General features: G+C 43.0%; 1 protein-coding gene across 1 annotated transcript in view; it reads left to right on the plus strand.

The window, feature by feature from the left end:
* Positions 1-20,549, plus strand: part of PKHD1 (PKHD1 ciliary IPT domain containing fibrocystin/polyductin) — a 443,829-nt gene that overhangs the window by 139,867 nt on the left and 283,413 nt on the right. Inside the window, exon 36 of the mRNA XM_078054411.1 lies at positions 8,815-9,027. Coding sequence (XP_077910537.1) covers positions 8,815-9,027 — 213 coding nt within the window. The remainder of the gene's footprint in view (positions 1-8,814; positions 9,028-20,549) is intronic.

A 20,549-nucleotide genomic window follows, 5' to 3' on the forward strand; every position in this document is an offset into this window, starting at 1 on the left:
CTTGGCTCTGAAACCCCTTATTTTTCCCAATCAGACAATGACTTACATTATTTACCTCCAGAGAACAGTCCCAGACACACTTGATTAGCCTTAAATGAAAGATAAGCCATTGCTATGAGAAAGGACATGCTTTCCATAGATGGGCAGACAGACAGATAGATAGATATTAAACAATTTACAGTTTTATGTCTTGACAAGTTGAATGTTGTAACATGAAAAATGCTACCGAAAGGGACCAGTCCCTTCCTAGCACAGAAGCTATAATATTTTCAGTAATGAAAGATAAATATTTTAAACTTCCTTACTTAAAACCCTTCACTGGCTTTCCATTAGCCTTTGAGATCAAGCCTAACCTCCTAAATATGGCTTATGGAGTCCTTCAGGGTTTGGTCTCTCCTTACCGCTTTACCTCATTTGTTGATTAATGATTTCCACATCCTGTTTATCCAGATTGAAAGCAGGACTAGAACTCTGGGATGCTTATGTATCCGGGATTCTTATACATATAAAAATATATCAGAGACCAAGCATTTCATCACTTTCTCATGTACTGTAATATTCCTGGGGGTCAGGAAAAAGTAGAAGGTATTCTCATTTTTTAAATAAATAAATTCTATGAGGAAACAACCGTGACCTGAAACCTCATGAAGTTATCATGCTATAGACAATTTATGTTTATAATATTCAGAGAACAATTATATTTGGAACATTTTGAATTGCTTAGAGAAATATATCAAATTGGAGGGCTATTCAAAAATGTGATTGGGTCAATGCTAATTTGAACTTTGGTAGAAGGGAGAAGATTATTTGAATGAATGAGTAACTTGGTAGGAAGGGAGATTTTTACCTGCCTGGTACAGACTTTAAAGAAAAGGTAGGTTTTTTTTTGGGTTTGTTTTGTTTGTTTGTGGGTTTTTTTTTCCTGGTCTTTTCTTTTCTCCTTATAAAGAGCTTTCGTTCTGAGGGCTTAAGTGACTTTTTAGAAATCCATGGAATAGCTGAGGGCCTTGTGTACTTAAATGCCAGAAGCTGTGTTGGTAAAAGGACGTAATAATTTCTTCGGATGCCTGGGTGGCTCAGTCGGTTAAGCGTCTGCCTTCGGCTCAGGTCATGATCCCAGGGTCCTGAGATCGAGTCCCACATTGGGCTCCTTGCTTGGTGGGGAGCCTGCTTCTCCCTCTCCCACTCCGCCTGCTTGTGCTTGCACTCTCTCTCTCTGACAAATAAATAAAATCTTAAAAAAGAAAAGAAACCAAGGTTTAGTTAAGTAACACTTGATGGTGGTAGCTGTAATGACAAAGGCATTTATTTGTATCTGTGTTTCAGTTCCTTTAAATATTTCTATGTAGTTTCTTTTCCACAAATAGGTTTAAATGTTGTAATTAATATAGAGTTAATTAATTTATAAAGTTAATTTAATGAGTTTTATGTGTCATAGAAGAAGCGAAAGCTGACTCACAATCTTTATCTTCTTTCTCCATTGTCTGTAAAGTTGGCCAATGCACTAAAACCAGGGTATTTTTATTCACCTGGAGCAATTAAACTTCACCTTGACCTTGTGGTAGTAGAGACTGTATTTTTCACATTTTTTTCCTTCAACATCTAGCAGAAAGGCTGGGAAATAACAGCAAATGTTGGTTGGATGATCAAGTGAATTAATCTGCAATCCCAGCCTTGTATTTCTCCACCTATTTTAGGTGATAGCAAACAGCCCAAGACTATGGACACCTAGATCAATTGCTTAATTGACTAGAGTAGTGGTTCTCAAAGTGTGGTCCCCAGTCAGCAGCATCAGCATCACCTGGGATCTTGCGAGAAATGCAAATGTTGGGGCCCCATAGCAGACCTCCTTTGGGCAGAAGGCCTGCCAATCTGTGTTTTAAGACCTCCAGGGGATTTAGATGCACGCTCAAGTTTGAGAACTATTAGCCTAAAACAATAAAGGGAGCCATATATTATTGTCAGGACTGGAAGCCAATTAACCCAGGCCTGCTACTCTTTTCCCAAAGGCTATGCGACCCTTTGCAAAGAGCTATGAAACCTTGGCTCGGCACCTTCCATGGGCCAATCCTGAGCACGGTGGTTTTTGTTAGATGTAGTTCTCTGTCCTGCCAGGGAAAACGGAGCTGCTAAAAATGATTTCTCCCGACTGCTATTGTTTGTGGCTCTGAGTCTGTGATTTTATTTCAGATATGTCTTTTCCCCCTCTACATTGCCCATTTAACAGGCGTACCAGGCTAATTAAGGAATTAGTATGTGGCATCCATTTCGGGGAGGTGGGTGGCTCTTTTCCTGCATCCTGAGAACCTTTTTGCCCACACTTTCTAGTTCATATTTTCTTTTTTTAATCAGGCAGAGACATTACAATTAAAATACCATTAAAGTGATTCTGGCAAGTATTGCAATAAGCATGTTTTTTAATTAAAGGAAGAACAGGGGGATGCATAAGCAGCATCAGCTAAGGGGGAAAATTTCATTCGATATCTATTTTAATTGAAATGAAAAAAAATCCCAAAAAAACCATCAGAAAAAGCCGCAGCCGCAGCCTGTGCTGGTGTGTGTGTATGGCTCGCTCCCAGGTTGCTAGGTTTAGGTGTCCTGTGCTTGATTAATTAGTAGCCAGCCAGAGAGTCCATTCCCTTTGCCCCCAATCCTTAAAGCCTGATTTATGCCTCACATCCCCCATGAATATGTGAGGGCTCAGGCATCTATTTCCTGAGCTGCTAGTGGATAGGATTATGGAGCGTGCACTGAGCTCTTGGGGGCTCTCGTTTGCCAGCCAAATTGATTTTCCGCCTTTCTGGCTGGGGACAAGCCCACCTCGAAGGCTTCCAGGCTCTGCTCCAGTGGATCAGGCACAAGCCTAATCCGGATCTAGCCAACAAAGGAAGCTGTGTGCATCCCCAACACAACGCAGGCTTCGGGCTGTGGCTGGCTTCCCCCACTACTACCTTTTCCCCCACTCTCTCACCTCCTCCTGACGCCTACCTCCCCAGCCACATGGTACAGTAGGGTGCAGCAATGTGCCCGGATCACTCCGCCAGCCCTTCTTACCCAGGCAGAGGGGGGGGTCTGTCCATCCAGAATGGATAGTCATCTATAATTCTCCAGGGAAAGGAAATTCCACAAGCCTCCCTATCTATTTGACTGCATAGCAACTGGAAAGATAACCAGATACAGGCTGCTAAACATTTTAAGGAATTATTTGCGGTTGACACAAAAAGCTGAGTGGAGGTTAATCAATATAAATAAGTAAACTGGATAATTTACATATAAAAATTTAGGTAGTTCAGGCTTTGAGCGATGAATGATCTAGTTTGGGTTATAGATTGATCTAGTTAATTGAAGTCCTCAGATGCCTGCCTGGGTCTTGCCTCCATTCACCTCTGGCTTTCCCTCTGCTTAACCCTGGAGTCACTCTCCCTGGGTTCATTTTATCACCTGCTGTTCACCTAAACAAGTGCACTCTTGCTCTGCACCCTTTCTCCCCCGAGTCTCCTAAAAATGACATAATGACATCTTCATCTACCACCTTCACACCTCTTAAAGTTCTTCCTAGAGCTTATGTCTCTACAATCTTCCAAGTGTTCTAATCCACCTAATTCTTTGACCCACACCCAAGAATCTTGCTACTTGGAGACACTCCAGGTGCCAGTAGTTGGGACAATCGGGAGGAATCCGGTGCGGGAAGCTGGGAGGGGAGGCTTGGGGGGTGGGGAGGAGGAAAACCAGCACTGGCAAGGGAGGGGAAGGAGTTTCAAGAAAGAAGGAGTGACCGAGTGTGTGAGATAGTGCTGGCCACTCAGGACAGGTGAGAACAGAGCATTGGGCCTTGGATTCAGCAATGTGGTTGCCATTGTGACCATAACAGGACCGGTTCTGATACACTTCTCAGGCAAAGGTCCCGCTGGGGCGGGCTCAAGGAAAGGGAGGGAAAGAATTGAGGATGGAAGGTATAGCCGGCTCTTTGAGAGTCTTATTGTGCAGTAAAATATTTATACTCCAAATTTTTACAGTGAGGGGGAAAATAGCTAGAACAGTGTTTCTTTTTTTTTTTTTTTCAAAACACATACAACAAATCGTTTTGCGGTTATTACAGAGGATGGCTAATTGTAGGGTTAGCCAAAAACGGGTTTTGATGTACTTTGCAAACATTAGCTAGCTGCTAAAAGTCTCTTTGACTTCCCTTTAAAAGAAATAAAAGGGATGTTTAATGGAAAGAAGTGATTACATGTAAAAAAGTTGTGTTCATTTATTTATTTTAGAGGGGAAGTAACAATCATGATGGTTGATTGATTTTTATGAAATTACCCAAGGTCACTTGTGGGACAGACCTGGCTTTCATGAACAATCATAACAAGCCATTGAAGGGTCATGGCCACAGGCCACTTTCAGCCCTGCACTTTATTTCAGTGTTCAGAAATGTGGTCAAGCTCTATAAAGTGGAGGAATAAAGTCCTCCCTCTGCCCTCCCATACGAAGCCACTATGCTCCGCACCGGCCCACTGGATATTTGTTTTAAGCTAATAAAGTGTGAGGATACAACACTCAGGGCCTCGGCGCAGGGCTAGCTTGAGTATAAACCTTCCATTCCTTCACACTAAGAAGCTTTCATTTTGGTTATCGCTTTTAATTATTTCAATTAAAAAGAGCTGAATTCCTCATCAAACTCTCTTCTTAATTTACCTAGATTTCCTTATCCTTGCCGCTGATAAGGAAGGAGGGGAGGCTTTTTAGCCGGGAATAATGGTTATCATATTAATTAATTAGTCCTGTTTTTAGTACTCTTGCCAACACAAATCATTCATTTTCTTTGGGCTGAGATTTCTCCCTTCATTAGCGTCATTATTAGCTCCCATCAGTAAATGACATTTTTAAATTTCTACCAATTTGTTTTAGTGTGTTGAATAGTTGGCTTGATGCAACAAGGAACAAAGCCCAGGTTTATAAATTCACCCGCTAATCCTTGTAATCTGCCTCAAATCCTGTTTGGAATGAGGCGAGGTATATCTACATTAACAAAGTGAAAATAAATCATATATAAACAAGCCACAGGCAAACTTAACTTAAGCTAACACGTGTTTTTCCTTAAATGTAACTATGATAATTCTAATTAATAAAAAAGCACCCTGGGAGGGTTTGCAGAAGTGGAGAAAATATGAGCTCTTCTGGCAGGTGGTCCTGGGCTCGAACGCTGGCTTGGCTTATTTTAGGCTGAGACAGACCCCCTCTCCCAGCCCGCTCTCTGGTCTGCAAAATATGGGTGTGATATCGACCTTGTAGGCTTGTTTTGATGGTCATTTCAGACAACATGTCTAAAGATTTTGACATAGGGTAGGTGCTCAGTAAGTGTTAGCACCCTTGTTTTCCGTGTAGTATTATTTGGATTTCTGATTGTGTATGGGATACTTTTCTCAAGTGAAATTCAAAGTCCCCTGCAGGATGGGTGGTGTCAGGAAAACACAAGCTCCATGTTTCCACCAGTATTGGCACACCCGAGTGCACTCTTGAAGATGTAGATGTCCAATGTTCTAGAGCTGGAAGGAATCTCAGTGAATGCATGGTTCTGTTCTGCATGTGAATAATGAAAAAACAGACCATCCCCAGGCACAGAGTAGGACAGATTTGGAAACTGGGTAATGGGGAGACCCAGCAATTTTATGGGACTTATTGAGGGTCCTTCAGAGGCCAGTAGACACTCTGCCGCCTGTTTCCACCACTTGCTCATCAAGGTCAGTTCAGATTCCCTGCCTGTTTGTAATGGAGGAGGCATGCCATGCCATGCAAATCCACGGCCCACCAGTTGAAGAGAATTAGTTGGGACATTAATGACATGTGGCTTGGAATGAAAAGTTTTAGGAAACAGGTCACATTTCTTTCCTCTCGTTCACAGCAGAATTAAGGATTATTATTGCATTTCTAATGATTATTCTTGCCATTGGAATGACAGTGGAAGGGAAAATTAAAGTCCAAATCGCCAGTAGGTCCTCTGGAAGTCTGGAAGTGTTGCTGCTCCAGCGTCAAGCCTATAGGTCAAAGGAGAGTTGCTCGCTTCTCAGAGAGTTCACCCGAGTGCGCGATTGCTGTGCCAGCTGTCAGAAGGAAAGGTGGGCCTGCCAGTGGCGAGACGTTGCAAGGAGGTGGTCCGGTAATGCTTGAGTGTCGGAGGAACTGTGTAAATGAGTAGTACTGGCAACAGTGGGGGGTGAGCAGATGAGTCTGACAGTAGCCACTGCCACCATTACATTAAGTGTCTAACAGGTGTCAGACCCGAGACCAGCGATCTACAAGCATCACTTCAAGAAATCTCATCATAGTTCTTTGAGGGAAGGACCTTTACCGTGCACATCTTCCCGAGGGAGAAACTGGATACCCACGTGGGGCATGTTGTTCTAAATTGTGGCTGCAAGGAGAGAACACTTTCAGGGGTCGAGTCCACGTCAGCATCCTGGGACTGTCGCTGACGGTGTGTGGCTTGGGCTTTAGGATGCGAGACTAGAAGGCTCGATGAAGAAGGCTGAGGAGAGTTGAAGTGCAATGTTGGAGCTGAAGGTTCGGGGTGAGGTGGCCTCCACATTTGACTATGGGGCCAAATGTATATTGATCACTATCTCTGTGCTAAGATAGAGGTAAACAAAAATGACAAAATGCATGTTATCCTTTTTCTTCTGTCCCTCTCATTCCTCCAGTGCATGTTTGAGTCCTTCCAGTTGTGATTTCTGGAGAACAGCAATCCGGCTCAATAACCTGGCACATTGGACTTAGGACAAAATTTAGCAACCGAAGAGTCTTGGCTTTCACTGCCACTCACTCACTGAGACCCTCCTTACGACAGAAGAATCTGCTTTTTGAGCCATTTCTTTTCTGGCATGTTGCCTCTTCGCATCCTTTGCCTACCTTTGGCTCATTGAGACAATGTATGGATTTATAGATTACATGTAATAGCAACATCCTCTCCGAGAAAATGAGAGTGTGTGTGTGTGTGTATGTGTGTGTGTCCATAAAGGAAATTCAGATACTTAAATCAGATTCTCTAAAATGATATAACCATATATTGATTTGCTCCACAATTCTATATTGAGTGCCAACCACCTATCAGTCACTGTTCTAGACACTGGCAATACAGACGTGAACAAAACAGAGAAGAGCTCTCACAAAGCATGCCCTCTAGTGAGAGGTGGGCAGACAATAAACACGTAAATATATAATATGCCTGATGGTAAGTGTTATAAAGAAAAACGTCTTTGGGTAAGGGGCTAGAGCATGCTATTTTACATAGACTGGAAAGGGAGGGCCTCCGCGAGAAGTCAACATTTGACTGGAAACAACAGGGAGTGAGTCACAGGGATGCCTGACAGAAGAACACTGCAGTAAGGGAGCAACTGAGGCCTGCTGGAGAGCTGACAAGCGGGCCCGCATGTGCAGGGCAGGTGAGGGAAGGCGTGAGGCTCACAAGATGACGCTGCAGGGGTGTTGGAGGTGGGTGGTGAATCATGAAGGGCCTTTTGGAGCCCAGTACCAGGACTTTGACTTTTATTCTGAATGGGATGGGACGTTGTTGTAGGATGTGGAAAAGAAGACCCCTGGCTTTTCTAGTATGAAGTCACAACTCTAACCACTTTGTTACAGGATAGAAGAGTCTCGTCCTGTACTTTTGCAAACGACATACAGGAAGGAGATAGATTTAGTAACTCATGCAGGTTAAAGTGGTTGTTTACATGGGCTGCTTTAATTATGTTGTCATTACAGGGAAAATTCTGCACGGAATGCAAATATTCTAAATCCTTTTAAAGAGAAGTGTTATAGAGGTGAAAGTATGTTTTAATATCTTAAGTATTTATTCTCACAATATAATTTTATTATAAAATAATATTCCTATGTTATAGAAAATTTGGATAATAGAGGAAACATATCTGTATCAGTTTAAGATTATTTGATTATAAATAGCAGAAACCGACTTTCTTTTATAGAAGGATGTTTATTGAGAATATGTTGGGTTGCTTACAGAATTGAGGGGAGAGTCTGGAAAATCAGGTGTAGAAGTGATAGTGATCAGGGCATTCTGAAGGAGCTTTGCAGGTGAGGGCAGGGGGCCTCAGAAACGCAACTCTTTTCAGGCTCCTTTAGATGCCACCGCTGGAATTACTAAACTCTAAACATTTCCAGTCTTCTATTCCCTCTTGTTCCAGATTTCCATTTGAAGCCTGGGTACATGACTTAGGCTATGGTAGGATGGAATACGGTGATTGATAGTCCCATTCAACCCTGTTCAGTGGCACAGAGCAATTTCTTAAGGAAATTTGGGTCTCTTATCAAAAGTAAAGCAAAATGGATGTTGGCCAGCTAAAGTGCTGCAAATGCCATGATGGTAGTCCTAATTACATTTCCTTTTACCATAATTCTTGTAATTTTGACATATTTTCTTCTATTCCTCGTTCATTTGTTTCTTAGTGTTTCTAAACTTAATTTTATATGCTTCTTTTGTCTGCTGCTAGGTGACTAAAATGGTGACCTTCTCTTCCCTTACTTAGCCAGCCCTAAATTGCTGGGCATTTGGGATATTACCATTAAAAATAACATAAATAAAGTTGCAGTAAATAGTGATAGCTAGCCTACACTGGCTTAGTATAGTGCTTCTACCCTTGGGGGTCCAATCCATATTCTCTTGTGCTTCTAAAAGAGAGGACAAGATAAAATAAGTCTAAATTGCACCAGAAGTATATAAATGCAGAGGATTTCATCAGATGTTGGAACTATCAAAAGGAGGTGAACCTTATCCTCCGAAGGACTGACAATCTTCTTTCTGGTCATTAGGAGGCAAGCTGATTTTCATGGATCCAGGACCCATTGAGCTTAGGGCACACTCCATCCTCATTACTGATGGCGGAGAGCTCCGGATTGGATCCGAGGACAAGCCCTTCCAAGGCAAAGCTGAGATCAAACTCTATGGGAGTTCCCACTCTACTCCCTTCTTTCCATATGGTGTCAAGTTCCTGGCTGTGAGGAATGGAACTCTTTCCCTGCACGGTGAGTGAGACAGTTGACCAGAAGAGATGAGGTAGAACGGTGTCTAGACAATCTGCTAGTGATGGGCAAATGGTAAAACCTCTTAAAAATCTTTGGCTATTTGTTGCTGAGACAACAAAGTTAATGACAGCATGGGCACTATTTCCTTAAATAAGAAATATTAGTTGTTATGAGTCCTGTGGCAGACAGAGTATATTTGGTTCCCGAGTACGTACTCCCCTTCCTGTAAGAGGATTATATACCTCCACCAACTGCCAGGTGACTTTCAGTGCCTCCCGCTGGGTGGACCATACTTCCCTGTCCCACTGGGATGTGAAGCTCAACCGTGGACTTGCTTTGGTCAAGGAATGTGAGTGGAAATGATAGACTGCATGGCCAAGTAGAAGTTTTGAGAGCTGTCACACTGCTTTGGCCATTTGTCCTTTTCCTTCTGCTGGAGAATAGCCTGTCCCACGTAGGGGCGGCTCCTTCAGCTTGGGAACCTGAATGAGGACAGTTGGGGCAGAGTTGCAGCCCACCTCCTGCTGTCCTGAATGGGAATGGGCAATGATTTTGTCAACCTAAACCACTGAGATTGGTGTTTGTAACTGCAGTATAGTGTAGTGCAGACTGACTGATGGGCCATTTACATTGATGGCATCACAAATCAAATAGAGACAACTTTATTTTGTTGTTGTCATGGCTGTCTTCCCCTCCTGGGAGCAGCGTTCAGTTAGAGTTCTACTTAGAATCCTGTTACAGAGGGGTTGGGTGCTTATGGATTTCTGGGGGAAAAAACCCCCCCAAAACAGCAATTAGGCTACATGTGTTTCTGCTGCAGTTTTGTCTTCTGATCACTTAGTCCCACTTTGCAAAATGGACATTTTTATTTTCCTTGAGATTCAGGAAATTACTGAGTGTACCAGGAGAATCCTCGGTATCAACTGGAAAATGTGTAAGTATAAAATGATGAGCTTTATGTATCTTTCAGTACATACTTACATACTTTTGGTTACACAGCATGAGAAAAAAGGGAAATCAAAATGTAGGCTCCAGATAGTGGCCCAATCTCCACAAAACTTGATGTCACTGACGTTGGCATTTCTATATTGGCATGACAACGTAACACCCCGTTACCTATCATAGATTAATTACTCTAGACGTGGGCAAGTAGCTATGCTGAGGGGTCTGCTATTTTGCTCTGTCAAGGCTCTGTCTATTACACAGTAGCCCTCCCTTATCTGTCGGGGGTGTGTTCCAAAACCCCCAGTGGATGCCTGGAACCATGGATAGTACCAAACCCCATATATATATATATATATATATATATATATATATATATTTCTATTTATATATACATACACACACACATATATACACTCTGTTTTCTCTTATCTATACATACCTATGATAAAGTTTATTTTGTAAATTAGGCACAATAAGAGATTAACAACAATAACCAAAAATAAAATAATTATAACAATATATGGAAGTGAAAGTTATGTGAATGTGGTCTCTCAAAATATCTTACTGTTCTGTACTCACCCTTCTTGCGATCATGTGAGGTGAGAAAATGCCTCCACAAGGGGATGAAGTGAGGGGAATGAGGTAGGCATTGTGGCGTAGCGCTAGGCTCCTGGTGACCTTCTGACCAGGTCAGAAGGAGGATCGTCTGTTTTCAGACTGCAGTTGACCACAGGTAACTGAAACCACAGAAAGCCAAACTACAGATAAGGGGGGACTAGTATAATCTGTGGGCCTTAATCACAGTTCACTAAAATGCAGTCTTTTGCCTCTTTTGGCTTTCCTACAAGAGGAAGTGAAATCTTTTCATCAAGCGTTTAGTAAGTGTTGACTTTGGACCAGCCAGACTGCTGGACTGCAGACTATCACACTGGGGATATATTTTGTAAGGCTTAAAAAACCCCATAACTATCCGGACAGAAATTTAAAATGCCTACAGTACTGATTCTTAAGTTCTGCTTTATGGAGGACTCTTTTCTCCTAGCTTCATCAGTAAGAACTTACACTGATGTTGTGGTCCAGCATCCACATGACACACATCACCGGGGTCTCCAAGTGCTTGCGGCAGCCCTGCAGCCCAGTTAGGCTACCAACCCAACGTGCTGTTGTTTACCAGTGAAGAAGCACAGCTACAGAACAGCAAGAGGGCCCTCACTGATCAATATTTGCTACGGACCGTCTGAAGAGCCCTGAAGCTTAACAGCGGTCCTCTGGTTTGAGAGCCACTGTCCTATACAATGCAGATGCTCAACTCTTGCTAGAAATGGAAATACACACGAAGAAGGGTGAAGACTCCTAATTCATTTTAGCCTGCTTCTTTCATTCCAAACCTTCTCATGCTCACGTTCTATTATGAAGGATCAGTAAAACAGCTCATAAATAAACCTTTATGTGCCTGCATTTTCAAGGTACCCTATGCTCCTAAGCCTTTGTGTTTAAACAGTTACCGAGTTAAGAAAATCCTTAATGCCATTGCTTATAATCAATCAATACGGGCCAACCAAAGCAAATAGAGGCTTCTCCGATGGTTTGAGAATTCTGAAAGTTACAAATCAATGTTGCAGCTTTAGTCCTGTGACGTTACTGGATATTGAGAGTGCAGACACCTCCTCTCCCTCCCTCCCTTCCTTCTCTTTCTCCTGTTCCCTCCACCTCCTCCCCCTCTCCTTTCCTGCATTCCCAGCGTTAGGTTGTCCTCAGCAACTGGTTTACCCATTTGCCCAGAGCGCTGCCAGTATGGGAGTAACTAGGCTCTCTGGAGAGCCACAGAGCTTACGCAGTGAACACTTGTAAAAGCAAGCTATTGTCCTCTCTGAAATGATGCTGCTGCCTCTCATTCATTTGAAGGAAACACTGTGTGGAAAAGAGCACAGTCACCTAGTGAGAGTTCCCTTCCCTTAGTGTCTGTCAGAGAATCCCGCCCCCCTGCCCAGCCTGCAGCTCATCAGTCCCCTCTCCCGTCTCCTGCACACCTGAGGTCTCAGATTCCCCTCGGGCAGCGCTGTATAGCATGGCTAAAATCATTACGTCATTTCCCTGGCCTTTTCCCAGGGACAGACATGGGTCTGGTGACACTGGGGCTTTAGGGAAAAACTAATTTTCTTTTGCTGTCAAGTATGCAAAACAGTGAGCAACTTGATTCACTGCTTCGCACCCTAAATCCCTAATGACCCGGCGTTCACTCAGCTTCCTGGCATGATGTAGTGAGATTCACCACCTAGTGCATAGAAGACTCTTCTCCAGGGGATTTTTTTAAAATCCAGGTTTCTAGGCCTCACCCCCACAGTCTGACTTGGTGGGCCCGAGTGGGCCTAGAAATGTGCATTTCAACGGGTGATCTGATTCCTGTGGCTCACCGACTACACTTGGAGAAATGCTGTTTTTAGTGGTTAATAGTTTTGGAATCGGAGCTCTGTCCAGTTCTGGCACTAATCACTCATGACCTTGGGCAAATGAAGCTCCATAAAACCAGGAAAACATGGTCCCCACCTTGTAGATTTGCTGCTTGTGAACTACTCCAAAGTATTTGGCACACACTGACACTCAAGCAGAGTTAGTTACGGCTATTTTATTATATTCTCCCCACCCCCCTAAAGCAGTGAGGACCCAGTGCCAATTATCTCATGTTTTCTTTTAGCGAGGAGAGAGCGAGAGGGGCTTCTCTCTCAAAATTTGGCATGAGGCCAGCCCTGCCTAGAGATTTTTCTCCTCACTAATTTCCTTGTCTACCTCTTCTGACCAGAGCAAGAGAGAGGTTTTAGCAACATTCCCAGGTCTCTTCTGTTCCCACCGCTCAGTGAACACCTTTTGATTTTAATCTCTGTGCAGCTGCTTCCCAGCAGTGGAAAACCACCGTTCCTGGGTGTGTTACAAGAGAGTCTTCTGGAAACCATTTACATGGGCCCCAGAATAGCCAGAAGCAGAGCACTGCCCAGCAATGAGTCTTTTTGGAGGCATTTTATCCCTCACGTCCGACAGTGAGAGGGTTGACTGACGGGTACTAATTTAGCTCCAGCTCGGGTCACGGAGAATCACACAAATGGTCTGCATGTCAGGACTATGGCCTTCCCACCCTCCCTCCCCCATCTCCTTCTTCATTGCCACCCCCTGGAACCCTTCTGCTCCAGCTGATTTCTCTCATGGATTCATATCGCTAAGCAAACAGGCTTTGCTGTTCAAGCTGTCATAAGGAACGATGGAGTTGAAAGCACATTTCATGTTTTTCTTTTAATGTAGGAAAACTCTCACACACTTGTACACACACACACACACACGCACACACACACACACACACACACACACACGTACCCGCACACACATGCGACACCGTCTTTCTCTTTCTCGGGGTTTGGGAGTGGATTGGGGCAGGGCTATTCCCTTCGGAATCTCTGATGGGGTTCAGATTGCTTAGGAGATCCTGTCAGCTGCTCACTGGGATTCTAAATGTGACTCTAGGGTCTCGGGACGCCTCCAGAGTGGTTGTCTGGGGTCTGGCTGGTTGTGGTCAATAAGGAAATTTCACTCGTGCCTTTTTCTTTCCCCACTCTGTCTGCCGATCCAGGTTCACTACCCCAAACTGAGTGCCAATCACTTGTCACTTTTCAAGGGGGTCGCTGTCAGCCTGGGCAACTTGAATTTTTGACAATGTAATTACGGCCCTTGCTTCCACAGTGGGAGTCTGAACAGGATGGTGGGGCTTTTATTGATTGTTCAGCAGGGAAATTTATCAATGTCTCTCACTTCATTTCCAGTTCCTCCCTGAGAAATTTGGCTGACAGTTTCTTAGGAGAAAAAGCAGTCTTATGGCCTTGAATGGACTTCTGTCTTTGTCCTTTTCAAGAAATTATAAGATACTGGCATTAAATATACATGGAAGTTTCTGAGCAAAGCTGGTATGTGGGAGCATGGTTGAGGAAAACACTAGTGCGATTGTTATGAACATAAGAATTTGGTAGGAACAAATATAGGCGAGTTTAGATATGGTTTGTTTTCCTTCTAAATGTATCAAGTATCTTTATTTAAATTCCATGCTTTTTATAAGTATGGTGTCACGGGCACTATTTTAGTTGCTGAAGGGCATCGGGCGGTCTTGAAGCATGGTACCGGGTGCGTGGAGTAGACACGCATATAGAAGCATGTTCCTGGTTTTCACCTTCTCCACAAAATCCAGATGTTTCCTGGAGGAACTTCAGGGGTTCCTCAGATAGTGAAGTGTTTGGGTGCCAAGCAGTGAAGGTTTAAATTGCTCAAGTAATCCATTGCTTATCTCTCTGTTTGAACTCAAAGTAATATTTCATTAGAAGAAAGAGTTCCATTGCTAAAATGGTGATTAAAAGCAACTCTACTAGCTCATCCTTTTTTTTTTTTTTGTAGCTCTATTGCTTTCCATTTTTATTATGTTATGTTAATCACCATACATTACGTCATTAGTTTTTGATGTAGTGTTCCATGATTCATTGTTTGCGTATAACACCCAGTGCTCCATGCAGAACGTGCCCTCTTTAATACCCATCACCAGGCTAACCCATCCTCCCACCCCCTCCCCTCTAGAACCCTCAGTTTGTTTCTCAGAGTCCATAGTCTCTCATGGTTCGTCTCCCCCTCTGATTCCCCCCCCTTCATTTTTTCCTTCCTACTATCTTCTTCTTTTTGTTTTTTTTAACATATAATGTATTATTTGCTTCAGAGGTACAGATCTGTGATTCAACAGTCTTGCACAGTTCACAGCACTCACCATAGCACATACCCCCCCAATGTCTACCACCCAGCCACCCCATCCCTCCCACCCCCCACCACTCCAGCAACCCTCAGTTTGTTTCCTGAGATTAAGAATTCCTCATATCAGTGAGGTCATATGGTACATGTCTTTCTCTGATTGACTTATTTCGCTCAGCATAACACCCTCCATTTCCATCCACGTTATTGCAAATGGCAAGATTTCATTCCTTTTGATGGCTGCATAATATTCCATTGTATATATATACCACATCTTCTTTATCCATTCATCTGTCGATGGACATCTTAGCTCTTCCCACAGTTTGCTAGCTCATCCTTTTAACTGTGGTGTGTAGATCCTTTTGAGGAGTTCAGGGCTCCTCTCTCTCTTTTTTTTTTTTTTTAAAGATTTTATTTATTTATTTGCGAGAGAGAGAATGAGGGACAGAGAGCACGAGAGGGAGGAGGGTCAGAGGGAGAAGCAGACTCCCCGCTGAGCAGGGAGCCCGATGCGGGACTCGATCCCGGGACTCCAGCGTCATGACCTGAGCCGAAGGCAGTCGCTTAACCGACTGAGCCACCCAGGCGCCCGTTCCAGGCTCCTCTCTGATCCCTTCTTTCCCCAGGACTGATAGAGCTCGGGGACTTTTCCTACCGTCTGCTCTTTGATGTAGGGTGAAACTTTCCAGAGCCTATTTCATCTTAGAACAGTTCCTCCAACAATAGGTTTTCATATCTCTGCTCTTTTGTCACCTGACCAGCCACTTCCAGTTCCGTCTCCTCTACATCCGTCACATCTCCTCTTGCCCCTGCGTCTTACCTAGTTCTTCTAGACCGCCAGTCTTCCCGTTTTTGTCTCTCATTCCTTTGGGCTGGAATATAAACCATCGCAGTGGTATAGCATTTTTGTGTGTAGCTTTACTCCTCTTAAATTGCTTGGTTTTCAGGGACAGAAACACAGGGCAAACAAACTTAGAACAAAGGATTTGTGAGTTCTCTGTCAAGCACAAGGTGGACAGGAAGACCACGGGCCTGGGGGATGACTGCCTCCGGGCCCCCGTCCTGTCAGGACTCACAGTCTCTCACGTCTTCTGTGTCTCTGTGCACGTATTGGCTTCATGCTCCTGCTCCTTACTGGTTACATCTACATGGCCACTGAAATGTCTGGTTTCATGTGGACTCCAGTTTTCCACCACCAAAGAAAAGAGCTCTGGAAGCAGATGATCCTACTTCTGATGTATCCTCAAAAGGCCAGTAGTAGCCTAATGCTCCTTCACAAGGCCTATGCCATTCCCCTCACTTCATCTCATCACCTAGGCATGTTACCATCTCATAGCATCACAAGAAGGAGAAAAGGGTGAGTGCAGTACAATAAGATATTTTGAGAGAGAGGGACCACATTCACATAACTTTTATTGCAGTGTATTATTATGATTGTTTTATTTTATTATTAGTTATTATTGTTAATCTCTTATTGTGCCTAATTTATAAATTAAACTTTATCATAGGTATATATACATAGGAGAAAACACGGGATACATAGTGTTTGGAACTATCTGTGGTTTCAGGCATCCACTGGTGGTCTTGGAATGTATCCCCTACAGATAAGGGGGGACTACTGTAAATGCTATGGTTTTTCTTCCTCCTTTTCAAGGATCTTGGATTTTCTCAATATTGAAGAGTTTCTTTGTCTTCCCCTAGCACTTTTTACCACAAATCATTCCCTGAGATCTCGTGGGTATCTGGAGCTGGTGTGGTGTGTAAATTGGCCGTAGGTCTTTGCAAATGGAAGAGGTACCTTTTTAGGGATCTCTGAGAGACTTGAACCTTCTAGACAGAAATCTGACTCAGAACAGACTTTATTTTCTTCTAATTACTATCTTAATCCATATTCCGATAGATCTTTTCCTCCTTTCCTTTAACAACACCACCTTGGGCACCATACTTTCCAGTTGATTTAAGATATTAAAAAAGGCCAGTTCCAACTCATCCACTTTATTTTTTTAAAGATTTTATTTATTTATTTATTTGAGAGAGATAGAGAGAGAGAGTGAGAGGGAGAAGCAGACTCCCCACTGAGCGGAGAGCCCGATGTGGGACTCGGTCCCAGGATCCTGAGATCATGACCTGAGCCGAAGGAGGATGCTTAACCCACTTAGCCACCCAGGTGCCCCTATGAACTCATCCACTTTAAAACTTCAGTCTCCTTCTCATGTAATGCTCCTTTCTCCTTCTCGAGCCTCTGGCCTAAGGCACTTGGAGTGACAGGGGTTTAGCCTGCTCCTTTGCTTTTCCATCCATCCTTTTTACTTATATTTTCTTGGTGCTGGGACAGGAAGAAGAGGTGAGGTGAGAAGGCTCACTGAAGGCTTTACTGAACTGTGTGCTTGTATCCTCTGCTAGGTGTGGCTGCTTTTCTGGATAATACTGGTCAACTGTTGATTCTCTCTCCAAAGATTTCTTTTTTTTTTTTTTTTAAGATTTTTTAAATTTATTTATTTGACACAGAGGGAGACAGCAAGAGAGGGAACACAAGCAGGGGGAGTGGGAGAGGGAGAAGCAGGCTTCCCGCTGAGCAGGGAGCCCGATGCGGGGCTCGATCCCAGGACTCTGGATCATGACCTGAGCCGAAGGCAGACGCTTAACGACTGAGCCACCCAGGCGCCCCTCTCCAAAGATTTCTATATAAGATCATTGGAGCCTTGTAAGAGACCTTCCCACTGTTTTTCAGGGCGGAGTCCCCTCCCCCTTTGGGTTTGCAGTGCCCTTAATACCACCTTAGGGCCCATTTTGGGTGGAGTACCAGAATACTGGCCCAAGGCAAGCTACCTTCCCCAGAATCCACTTGATCAGAAGAAAGTTACCAATCTTTGCACACCCAAGATGTTCCACTCACCACCCCTTTCCCTGCTCAGTTCTCTTTTTCTAATCATCCTTTCTCCTGTTCAGATAGGCATGGGCAGTCCAGCAAATATGCTGCATGTGCAGACATCCAACCTGGGGAAAAGAAGCCAGTCTCCTATTCTTGCTGGCAACCCTATGCCTGGTACTTTTGAAGCCCTTTTTCTTTAAGTGGAAAGAAGTACCTTCAGACTTCCCTCTAAGAGAAGGAGAGGAAAAGGCCATGTCCCATTTACCAGGCTGATGACTCACTCCCATTTCTGAGAATTCCTTTGAATGTCCTCTTTTTGTTGCTCATATAGCCTGAGGTGGGGTCTGTCCAGGGATGGCTCAGATGGCAGAGTCAGATTAGTCTCCTTTTTGTAAGCCCCAAGGAAATGTCTGCTCCCTAACTGTTCATGGCTCACTTACAGTGTGAGGCCTTTATCATCTCTTTGTTTCCTGCTTGGGCCTTCTTTGTTGGTTTGGGAGAATAGAAGTCCTACTTCAGAATTTGTTACATTTGCACCCATATGAAAGGGTGCCCCAAGAGATATTGGGTTGAAGAGAAAGCAACCTTTCATATTTGTGTTTTTGTTTATGTGTGTGTGTGTTTTGCTCTGATTCATTTTGATTTAGGGATGGGAAGGAAGTAAGATCAAATTGAGGGGAGAAATGGAGGAAGAAGGATGGGGAAAATTTAACACCTATTCTTTGCCTTCTGTTATCTTAAATTCAAACAAACTTCAGTACAACATTGGGGTTCTGGTCAGCTGGTATGTTTTAGCAGATCATCATTGTGCAGTCAAGTTAACTTGGAACCCTTAGCATGGTAGGATGGCCAGTGACGGATAACTGGTTCTCCCTTTAGAGCAGATGAGGATTGGTCTTCAACTACATACATGTCTCTCAAAATATAACCAACACCACCAACGAAAGGTAAGGTGAGAATTTTCTTTATTCTGTGTATGCTTCAGAAAAGTCCAAAATACAACTATCCAATGCACAATGGCAGAAATATTTCTGGTAAAATCTAATTGATTTTTTTAACTGAGATAACTTAGAATCTGTAATTCCTTGATCTGGATAAGAGTGACCTTGGAACAGTCTATACGAAAGAGGTCCTTAGATTAAGAGTATAAACCACACTTTAAGGAACTTGTTTAAACACGTTAAAGTGAACCTGCTGTTTTTAAGGTCTTTAGGAATTTAGGTGTTTACATGTAAATGCGTACTGCTAATTAGAAATGAGTTCTAGCTATTCAATAATCCAAGTACAGCAGGAACCCCACTTAGAAACACATTGTAAGATACTTTAAGTTTCTATATATACCTGAAAGTGTTGTCATTAGTCAGATCTTTTTTGGTTGCAAGTGACAGAAAACCCAATTCAGAAAAAAAATAAGAGTATTTATTGCCTCATATAACTGAAAAAACAAAACAAAACAACCAAAAACAAAACTTGAGGCACAGCTGAGTCCAGGTGCTCCAATGAAGTTGTTAGGATTTTGTTTCATCACAACTCTAGGCTCTGCTTTCCTTTGAGTTGTCTTTCATTTTCTTCTTTCTTTCTTTCTTTCTTTCTTTCTTTCTTTCTTTCTTTCTTTCTTTCTTTCTTTCCTTCCTTCCTTCCTTCCTTCCTTTCTTTCTTTTCTTTCTCTTTCTTTCTTTCTTTCATTCTCCTTCCTTCCTTCCTTCTTTCCTTCCTCCCTCCCTCCCTCCCTCCCTCTTTCCTTCCCTCCCTACCTCCTTCCTCCCTCTCTCCCTTCCTTCCTTTCTTTCTTTTGAGAGAGAGAGGGAGAGAGCATGTGCATGTGAACAGGGGGAGAGGCAGAAGGAGAGGGAGAGAGAGAATCTTAAGCAGGCTCCACGCCCAGTGTGGGGCTCCATCTCACGCTCCCTGAGATCATGATCTCAGCCAAAACTGAGAGTTGGACACTTAACTGACTGTGCCACCCAGGCTCCCCAAGTTGGTGTCATTTTCAATCAAGCTCTCCTCTCCTGGAGGTAGAAACAGGTCTCTGCAGCTCCAGATGAAAGAGCGACTGTTTTCCAATGGCTATTTGACCCCTAAGTAAATTCCAACATTTCCCTCCATCAACATTCACATCTCTCCTTCTGTTTTTCACCTTTAGCTTTTAACACTAATGCACTATATACAGTTTATTTATCATATTTATTGTACTTGTTCTAGAGACTTCCTTAATGGAATGTATACATCATGATGGCAGGGAGTTTCCCGTTGTTTTTTTTGTTTGTTTGTTTGTTTGTTTTTTTAAATTCGTTTATAACATCCCTATTACCTACAATAGTGCTTGGACTCATAGTAGGCTTTCAAGAAATATATGTTGTGTGAACGACTGAATGAAAAGCTTGAGCAAAATCCTCAGGATTAACTTTGGCCCTGTTTGGGTCAGAAACCTATCACTAAAACCACTACTATGACTAGAGAAGTGGTATTCTTTGGGCCAAGAGGGAGCAAGTGTGTGGACAACCACCCAGAATGACATTGTCTGAGGTGGAGGGAGGATAGTTTGACATTAGAGGTGTGTTACCTAACCAGAATAAGAGAATGGACAGGTAAAAACAATGGCTTGTCTAGTTTTTAAACATTTGACAATCTAACGTTTTTACTACTTTTACTAATTTGAAATTACAAATTAATAAGATTTTCCTGGATAGTAAACAAATTCCAATTTCTTTAGTTTGGCTTGGAAAAAACCCCCAACCCAACCAGTCACTTCACTAAGCAAAACCAAAGCCACATTTTTACTACTTTTACTAATTTGAAATTATAAATTAATAAGATTTTACTGGATAGCAAACAAATTCTGATTTCTTCAGTTTGGCTTGAAAAAAACCCCAACCAACAAGTCACTTCACTAAGCAAAACCAAAGCCACAGTTGATAGAAACACAATTAAT

Source organism: Halichoerus grypus, chromosome 9 (genome assembly GCF_964656455.1).
Source record: "Halichoerus grypus chromosome 9, mHalGry1.hap1.1, whole genome shotgun sequence".
Taxonomy (NCBI): domain Eukaryota; kingdom Metazoa; phylum Chordata; class Mammalia; order Carnivora; family Phocidae; genus Halichoerus; species Halichoerus grypus.